This window comes from Python bivittatus, unplaced genomic scaffold (genome assembly GCF_059951505.1).
Source record: "Python bivittatus isolate LINGU-HERP-01145 unplaced genomic scaffold, Pbiv_v1 ctg000980_np1212, whole genome shotgun sequence".
Taxonomy (NCBI): Eukaryota; Metazoa; Chordata; class Lepidosauria; order Squamata; family Pythonidae; genus Python; species Python bivittatus.
In genome coordinates, this window is record NW_028277125.1 from 38,692,829 (window position 1) to 38,702,961 (window position 10,133).

The following is a 10,133-nucleotide window of genomic DNA, read 5'->3' on the forward strand; positions in this document are numbered from 1 at the left end:
TATTACCTGTACTTTTCCACTAGCAAATTCTAAGCTATCTGGTAGAGGTATTAGCTGCTTTATTTCTTCTCAACTAGTAATTTTTTTAAGTCTTTTGTTTCCTCTTTTTATCGCATGACAAGCATTGTACAAACATCACTTCTAAAAGTTAGGAGTTGGAGTGTATATCCAAGATATAAAAGGTTCAGTAAATTGACATTCAAACTTACATTCACTCAAATCTAATAGAAGCTTTGCAAAGAATTTTCTGTTTTCAGTGTAAGACCTGTGTTAGTGGCAGACCAACACTACCTGTTGTTCGCTTCACAATAGGTAAGTCTTTATTTGGAAATGTATATTTTTAAGCACAGGGGGCAATATAGATGATAGATCAGTTGTGTTCATTCCAATAGTTTAAATCAATAAATCATGAGACATCCATTGCATAAGTGAAACATCTTTCTAAGAGCATTCTGAGTTTTATGACAGTTAGAATAGCACTTTCCAGTTCACAGAGAGTTGTGCATGTTTTTATAAATGAAACAGGTAATAATGTTTAAATCTGGTTCATCAGAGAATGAAAGTATAAAGCAAGCAACCAAGAGTCCTATTTATATTTATTCAGAAGTATTAAGTATGTAAATCCCAATGACTTCAGCTGGGCTCACTCCCAAGAAAATATGCAGCAGATTACAGTTTTAGTATATATGAATATAAATACATAGATATTATCTAATAATAGATTTAGCTTTTTTTTTTTCACTTGAACATTCTGAGATTGAACAAAATAAAAACAATAACTAAGTGTGCTAGTAGGCCTGAGCTATCAGGCAAAATTGATTTGAACCAATAATTTGATTCAGAAAATTTGAATCAATTCAGAAAATTAATCCGGTCCAAGTATTCAAACTAAACTGTATTGATTTGTTTCAAATTTCCTGACTGATTTGGGGGAAAAAAACATGTTCAATTTTATGTAGTAGCATCAAAAGGATAAGAAAAGAATCAAGAGCATCCAATTTGATGTTTCAGTTTGACATTTCAATTTAATTCAGAAAGTCAATTCAGAAAGTCAATTTAGATATTCAACCACATCATCATCAGTTTGACTGTCCAAATCAATTTTTACCTAGCCTGACACTTAAATAAATCTAGATGGCATGTAACTTTTTGCCACAGCTATTGAGCAGGCACTCTTCACTGGCCATCAACATGAAATTTCTTCATGACGATTCCAGAAAGATAAAACAGCTGGAACTGCTATTTTCTAGCACCCTGGATATTGCTTCATGTCTTTGTTTCTTTTGTCCTATCTATCAATACCTCTTCTTGGAAGTTAATGACGTCCTCATTCTCCTGGCCATCTTGTGTTTAATAAGGATTTTACTATCTTCCTACTTTAGCTTATCTGTTTTCCCCCTTTTCTCTGTTTCTCTTTTATCATTTTAATGAGCTGGAATCAATGTAATTAATATAAGCACACCTGCCTGGATTCATTGTGGGTAGGTACAGGGGAGACACATTATAGAGTAAGCAAATGTCAAAACCTTGTTTTCACTTTGCAATTCTAAGTTAAGCGAACATGCCATAGAATGATAAGGTTGGAAGGGATCTTGGAGGTCTTCTAATCCAACAAGATAGACACCAGATAGATATCCAGACAGTAACTCATACCATAGTCACCTACAATTGGACTATTGAAATGTACTATATATGGGGTTGCCCTTGAAGACCACTTGGAAGCTACAGCTGGTACAAAATGCAGCAGTGCAGGCAGTGATGGGTGCACCTTGATACACCCACGTCATCAGTGCTCCAAGAACTGCACTGGTTGCCAATTTGCTTCCAGGTGCAGTTCAAGGTGCTGGTTGTCACCTATAAAGACTTTCATGGCATAGAGTCTCAGGGACCACCTGCCTCCAGTGGTTTCTGCCTGTTTAATGAAATCAGGCAGAGTGGGGACACTACAGGTCCCTTTTATTAAAAAATGTTACCTGGTAGTGCCCCAAGAAGCATGCCATCTTTGTCAAAGCACCTGCCTTCTGGAACAGCATCCCCCAGAGATTTGTATGGCTCCCACCCTATAAAAGTTCCATAGGTCTTTAAGCACATGGGTGGGATTTGGTTGTTTGTTGAACCCCTGGTGGATTTTTGGTAAGGGAATGTGTATTTACTTCAAAGGCATATGTTGTTTTCCTTTTTGTTTGTTTTCTTTCTTTTAATTGCATAAGCTGCCGAGAATCATTTGAGAGTCAGGCAACCTTCCAAATTTAATAAATAAATAAATAAGTAAGTAAGTAAGTATAATGAGAGAGAGGGAAGAGAAATATGATAAAGTCCTTCAAATGCCTAAAGAGCTGCCAGATAAAGAAAGCAAAGACTGAATTCTCTGTCACCCCAGAAAAAGTATTTGAGTGATTTGATTATAGGATGATCAGTTTTAGCTGAAAGTGAGAGAAAACTTATTGATGGTAAAAGCGGTTTGACAAAAAAGCCAGCTATGTAGTATTATAAATTCTTTCTCACTGAAGATTTCTATCAGGAAACAGCTATTTGTTTCTGAATTTCTGGACTAAACTGGAGTAGGTTAGTGATGATCTACAAAGGGTTCCTCAACCCTGGTGACTTGAAGATGTGTGGACTTCAACTCCCAGAATTCCCCAGCCAGCAAGTCCACACATCTTCAAGTTGCCAAGGTTGAGGAACCCTGATCTACAAGAACCTCCCCTGTTACTATATATTCTCCTCCTGTTTGGGAAGAAACTAAGTCACCCAGTACTACCCCTGGAGATTTCAATCACTCAAAGAAAGAGAAGCGTACGATAATGCCAGGACCCATGGTAATAACTTCTAGACATATACTTGATTACTTACATGTCTCTTTATATGGAAGATACTTGCAGATTGCAACTATTCATATAAAGTATACTATATGACTAATTAGAACATTAAGGGAGATCTCACTTTCCTGATTTCACTATTTTCAGTTCCGTACATGCCAGTATTGGTTTCTGTTTCTCCAGTGAGATCCCATCCAACAGTAACTTGCTTGTCTTCCCGTGTCTTCGTGTACAAAATTATGTTCTTTGCTTTTGCATTTGACCATTCAGAAGAATTAGGAAATTCAGACATTATATTTACAAACCCTAACCTGGTTTAAATAAACAAGCAAACCCATGTACAGGATATTTATACATTGGACAATGAGATTTTCTTTTCAGTTCCTTCAGTTGTGGATAAAACAGACAGATGATTAATCTGTGAAGTTGGCCCTCAGGGATGTTTATAATACATTCCTCACCTTTCCCAGAGCTAAGCTATGATGGTAAACAAGAACATGCTTGCTAAAATATTTAATTATTCATTTCACTTAAGTGTTTGCAGCCTTTTTGCAAAAGTGCAGTCTTGAGATGACTCCAATGCCTTTCACTAAAGGATTGCAAGTGGAGGTTCTCATTTCAAAAGGCAAACAGAAAGACAGTTGGGTAGCATTTATTAAGCAGCCAGCACTGAAACTAGCATTTTTCTCAGGAAAGACTTGCAAGGGCAAGTATTTTCTTTAATATATATTCCTAAAGAGATTTGGAAGAAAACTTCCAGCTCCTCTCATGGCCATCTTCCTAATGTAAAATATGAAAGCTGTGGGAAAGACAGAATTGTCTATTCAAAACAGGTTGATGCTCCAAGGCCAGAGGATACAGCAGTCAGAGGATACAGATTTTTAATTTCTATCAGTCAGACAGAAGCTAATGTTAAGCAACAACATGAATACTCAGGATGCTGAAAGGATACCTAGCTGCTGCATCTTCCTGGAGTCTCCTGCTGAAATAGCTGACTTAAAACATTGCAGGCATCTACTGAAATCACCAGAATATAGCCACAAAATTCAGGTAATCTGTCAAATCTATGTTACTGTTTGGAAAGTTGGGATGCTCATTTTTTCCCCCCAAAACAGGATTTCCTCAGTAAGAAGATCCTTGGGTCTTCATGAAGAACCTTCATGGAACTATCATCCATCTCCTGTGTGGCTCCACTAGAACAGCTCAGTCATCCTCATCTGTTCAAATCTCCTTCCATATCACCACAGAGAAACTCATAAGCAGCACAGCTCCAACTGAGTTGTAGTCTGATATGGGATCTATTGACAAAGGAGATCTGTTCAGAGAACGGATTTAAAAATATCTTTTGATAGTTAACGGAAAGACAATATCTTCGGCAGCAATAGTTGTATCTACAGCAATTATAAGAAAAATGCCAAAATGGCCACAAGGTGGCTCAGGGGAAGAAATCTCCCTAGTAAAGTATTTTTCTGGTAAAGAATGAGATTTTAATTTTATTTCTGCATGTGGTATATAAAGCTCCTGCACTCTGGAACATCTCTATTCCCCTCTCTCTCTCAAATGTACAGAATTATTTCTGGATTTTATTCATTTTTCACGCATTTTGGCATGGGTGGAAAATATAGAGTGTTGATGTCGAGAATAAAGGAATACTCCCAAGATTCAGGCTGCAGTGCAGTACATATTTACCTGGAAATAAGCCCAAGTGAAAAAAAAATTAGACTTTTCCCCCTAAATAGATATAATTAGGTACGTGATGTTGCTGGTTCTTCTACCATTAAGGTATTGTTATGCTTGTTATGATAACATTGCTTCTGAAAGGACGGCAGGTTGGTGGGCTGGTTAGCAGCTTCCAGCACATATTTCTTAATGCATTTTGTGGTGGAGAGTATGTGGTTGTCCCCCATTTCTAGAGAGCCCAGAAAAGGAATAATCAGACTTTTTCTCAGGGAAATGTCGTTGGAGAAGAGATCAGCTTGGTTCTATTCAAAACTGTTCATAACATGGATTCTTATATCACTGGGTAGCTCCTGTAAAGGGTTATAGCTTTCTGCCTAGGAGAAGAGTAAAAGTATTACTTACACCTGAAGAATTTGAGTAGCAGCAGGAATGTGGGTTTGTGTGTGTGTGTGCGCAGTAGTTGTGGTAGGAGTAGAAAATACATGACTAATATATGTTGTTTTCAATCATATCAAAAGCCTAAGAAGCAATCAACATGATGAAAGAAATCCAGATGTGCTTGTGCATCACCTTTCTATTTGCATTTGGAATAGTTTATGAACTGTCCCAAGAAGCAGATTGCTTCTTTTTCTGCAAACCAATTTCCAGACATTTCCTGAGGCCCAAAGATGTCGTATCCCAGGGCAAAAGTATCATCTTTCTGGAGACAACTGATCGTCTGCAACCTTCTCCACTTGTTTTATGTTCTGTGGAATCTGCTGCCAGAGTTTATCCAGACAAGCCCATCATTTTCTTTATGAAAGGACTGAACAATAACACATTGCCAGATATCAAATCTTCTTATCCCTCACTTTTCTTCTTACCAACTATGAAGAATGTTTTCCTTTTCCCTCTTCAGATGGACATATTATTCCAGGACACACCTCTATTGCCATGGTTTCTTCAGGTGAGATGGGAAATGGGAGTGTTTTTCTGAATAGCAAGAGAAAAAGGCAACATTAATTCCAATAGATCTGTTCTGTTGAATCTGTATTGCTTTTGCATTTATCAGTAGAAACACTCTCCCTTGAAAGTTGCATTTGACTCCAGCCCCATTCACTCAGTATTTAGGGAATCTGTTGACATCTCTTTCCAGGTTTTTAACTGTTACATGATTTTACTACTTACTGGAATCTTAATTTTACTCTGTGTCTTTCATTCTTTATATTCTATGTTATAAATTTTGTTAGCCATCTTAAGTACTCACCAGAATAGAAATGGGAGGGAGTATAAACAATCCATTTGGGAGTTTCCCCTCTAATGCAGACCATGGCAACAAGACTATTTCTTACAATTTACTGTATGACATGCTACAGGAAATCTTCTGTCCTCTTTTCTTTAAAATTAAATGTACCTTGTACTCACAGTATAATAGGGCTATTCACTAAGACTCTGTCTCACCTATAGCACTTCCAGGAATGACCATGAGACTGCTCCTAAAAAAAATCAGTCCTGGTTCAGAAATCTTTCCCAAACATAAAAGTTAGAAGGAAGTATTTTACCTGATCTTCACTGCTCTGATTAAGAGTAAAGAAATAAAGTTAAGAAGTCAAATGCATACTGTATAATTAATACAACGTATCAGGGAATAACTCCATTGGCTGTCTATTCTTTGAGAAATTATTCTCTAAGAACAAAACACACAATTGTTTACCAGGTCAGGCTACTGTATTAATCTATACAGCAGCAGCTCTGCAGGTTCTTCAGAAAAGGGCTTAAGCATCATCTAATTTCTGACTCATTGAACTAGAGATAAAAACTTGGATTTGAGATATTTTACATGTGCTTACATACTTTTTAAATATTATGTTGTACCTAGAGGAACAATATGAACATTTTTTTTCGTTAAGAAGTCTGCACTTTTGCTGAACCCATTTTTATTTTGGTATTGTTTACACCCAATGTAAAATATTGCCTTCTATAAATTAGTCAGACTGTTGCATTCTGAACAAGTTGCAGCAGTATTTATATTCTGATCACAATATATTTTGTTGTTTATATCTTTTAGAGGGTATTAAGAAAATACAGAAATATAAATTCACTTCACTTTCATTTAAAGATTCACTTTTGTGACATATATAATGTATTTATTGTGACATCTTTAATTAACTATTTTTAGTTAGCTATTTTTCTGCAAAATCAGTATGTAAAGCCAATATTAGACTTTGCTCATCTACATCTACAGAAAATGGTAGCCTTGATAATAATGGAAATAGAGAATATCTGGTTAGCTAGTAAATGCTGCATTGAAAGTAATTCTATGATATTCAAATGAGCGACAATAATATAAACTCTGTTAAGAATGAATAGAATTCTGAGAAGTAATAAAATCATCCTCAAAACAGTGAGTATCAAAGGAAGGGAAAATTGAATAAGAACTAAAATCAAGTATCTTATTTTAGAGAGGTTAACAAAAGATGTGAAGGAACTATAAGTATTACAGCATATAACTTAAATGGAGTATTGTTAAGAAATTGAAGTTCAGAGACCTTTATAACTTAGCTATTAGTTGCAATCTCTAATAATGTCTTAATTTCCAAATAATTTTGGAAAGGTTAACATCAGCTCCTCTAATTTGACTTGAAATATCACATGGCTCCTCTAATTCAGTTTGAAATAGCAAGTGGACTGATTGCCAAACTCCTTAGAAAATGTTTCAAACACATTTCTTTTTTTACAATTAAGCTTTTCAGACTTGTATTATTAATCATATCTTACATAACAGACAGGCAAACATAACAGGCAAACTGGCCATCCGGTTTTTGAATTATAACTTCCAGCATCTAGCATCATTATAGCTAGAAGGAGATAAAGTTCATCAGTATCTGTAGGATTACAGGTTTCTCATCCATAACATAAATATTCTGTTGGCTTGCCATTTCTGTTACAGGTGCTAGAATAATCTCCATTATATTTCACACAGTTTGATTAATTCTAATTTGTAATTTTATTTTTATTGTTTTCTTCATATTGTCATTAAGTAAATTGTATCTATATTTTTTTTATTGTAAATTAATGAGGAAGAGGATGATGATGATGGGGTGTTTTAAGTGAAGTAAGCATTTAAGCATTTCTGGAAAAAAATCTCTATTTTAAATAATTTATTTACAAATAATCAATATAACTAAAATGAATGGAACCTTTGGAAAATAAGTATTTTATTTATAATTTTTTTAAAAAAACATATTTTGGTTAGCACAAACCAACATATATATAACATGCAACATCTTGATTAGTTCAGGATCTCAGGCATTAAGCTCATATATACCTTTTAGCCTACCACATCCAGAACTTGAATCTGGAATGTGTTATGCAAGCTGTTTTATAGGGATAAGGCTTCCTCACTGCAAATACCAGAAGCATTGCATATACTGAAAGGAAGGTTTATCTTAGTAACTAGTTGTTTTTCCTTGCTTATGTATCAATTTTGAAATTTTCAGGTCAATACAACAAAGGAGAAGTACTGGCCCTACATTATTTCTGATGCAATCAGACTTGCAGTAGTGTGGAAATATGGTGGAATTTATATGGACACAGATGTTATTTCCATCAAACCTATCCCAGTGGCTAACTTTTTGGCAGCTCAGTCTTCCCAATTCTCCAGCAATGGAGTCTTTGGTTTTCAACATCATCATTGGTTCCTCTGGGATTGCATGAAAGATTTTGTTCAAAATTACAATGGAGACATCTGGGGAAATCAGGGACCTGACTTAGTTACGAGAATACTAAAGAAGCTATGCAATCTCACAGATTTTGAGAAGGTGGAAGACCATATATGTTCCAACATTTCCTTTTTGCACCCTCAACGGTTCTATCCCATCCCTTATGAGGCATGGACAAAGTACTATGAAGTATGGACCTCAAAGCCAGAGTTCAATCATTCCTATGCTGTGCACTTATGGAACTTCATGAACCAGAAAGAGAAAAAGAATGTGACCGTTGGAAGCAACACACTTGTTGAAAACCTGTTCAGAACATATTGTCCTAGTACATATAGGAGTCTGGTTCAAGCTGCAGAAGATATGGTTGCCTCAAAATAAAACTAGTTAAGGGTGTAATCCTATTGCTTCTGTGATAGTACTCCAGGAACCTGGGAACCCCCTCCTCTCTTCTTACATGCATGCCAATTTCTGATGCTGGATATTTAAAAGACCAGGAAATCATGATCTCCAAAACCCCAACAGAACATAGGAAGTTCTGGGTGGGAGAGGACAAAGGAAGTTAAAGCTCCCCCTGCCCCAATCCATTATGCTACTAAGACTCAGTGGGAGTTTAGACGAGCCTCTCGACTGCTCAGAAACATATGTAATAGGAGGGGAAGTTTTCTCTCCCATACAGAACTGGAGTACTCTAATCTTACCTTGGGCTTTCTCTATAATTCCAGCATATCACAACTGTGATTTGAAACTCAGTAATCCTTCAAATATTAATTTGGCAATCTTTAGATAATATTTAACATTTACAGAAATACAGGGAATGAATGAGCTATATACAGTAATTAGGACCTGTATTGGAGCCCAAGAAATATACAGCTTCTTTTTAGGATTTTTCAAAGGTAATTCTCACCATTTTCCTTTCACACTAGAAAACTAAAGTCTGTATTGTGGTGATGGCCAGCGCTCAGTGTTATATGAGAAGCAGTCACATGCAATAGTGATAAGGACTATCTAAGGGCAGAGGTTTATTGCTTTTAAAATAAAATAAAAGTGATACTTTTAATTGTATGTTATTGATATGTTATTGCTTAGCAAATATTTTTATGGGAACCTGTCTTTGAACAGGGACAGAAAATTGCAAATCAGAAATGGGTAATAGGGGACCCCTTTTGTCATAGCTCCTAGTACTTCTGCAAAACCACTCATGACTTTGAGCTGGCAATGAGGACACAATGTGGGGAATCCTTAAAGATAGGTTTGTGCTTGGAGCACCAATTGTGAACTTAAATGTAATTTATTTCTATTACTTTAAACAGCAACCTATGGAATGTTTCTTTTATCACTTTTCTTTGATGAAAGTTTATAAAATCATCATTACTGATATCATTTGCATCATCAGGAGATGCCCATTGCACCTTTGCAACCACATTCCATAATGTACAATTGCAGTGTTATCTCTGGCTATGGAAAGAATAATAATTCCATTTTTCAGTAACAGTTGAAAACAGTAATGATGATGAAACGTAGAAGCCAGGAAGCCCTGGTATCTTCTCATCAAATGAATATATATTTAAAGCTGGGGAAAAAAGACTAGGAATGGAATATATTGTCCAAAGCAAGTTTATTTTTTATCTGTAACCTCAGTGTTTTCCCCAATAGGGCACTTTAGCACTAAGACATGCTCTTTCACATAGATCTATTCTAGCTGGCACTTAATACAGCACTATATTCCTGATCACAAACCTGCTGCACTAAGTCTCTCCGTGAACAAGATCATATTTACTAAGAAGAATGTCCCATATGATCTACTTTGCAATACTTGTTCAGCCAGTTTCCCATTTCAAGTCTGACTGTGCAATATACCTATGCATACCTGTCCTTGGAACCAGGCTCCCTGGCTCGGTTAGTGGGTCTTCTCTGCTCAGAAACCTGGACTGGA

At 36.0% G+C, this 10,133-nt stretch overlaps 1 protein-coding gene across 3 annotated transcripts; it reads left to right on the forward strand.

Moving 5' to 3' along the window:
* The first annotated feature begins 220 nt into the window (after positions 1-220).
* On the forward strand, positions 221-9,211 carry A4GNT (alpha-1,4-N-acetylglucosaminyltransferase). Of its 3 annotated transcripts, none has more exons than XM_088132286.1 (4): positions 221-312; positions 3,653-3,869; positions 5,018-5,445; positions 7,979-9,211. In XM_088132286.1, exons 3-4 carry the CDS (start codon positions 5,035-5,037, stop codon positions 8,576-8,578), a joined length of 1,011 nt encoding a protein of 336 aa, XP_087988412.1. In that variant the 5' UTR covers positions 221-312; positions 3,653-3,869; positions 5,018-5,034; the 3' UTR covers positions 8,579-9,211. The 3 variants fall into 3 exon arrangements, with proteins under 3 accessions (XP_087988412.1, XP_007434030.1, XP_087988413.1); XM_088132287.1 differs by having other exon boundaries at positions 222-312; positions 3,715-3,869; XM_007433968.3 differs by lacking the exon at positions 3,653-3,869.
* Positions 9,212-10,133: the final 922 nt, after the last annotated feature.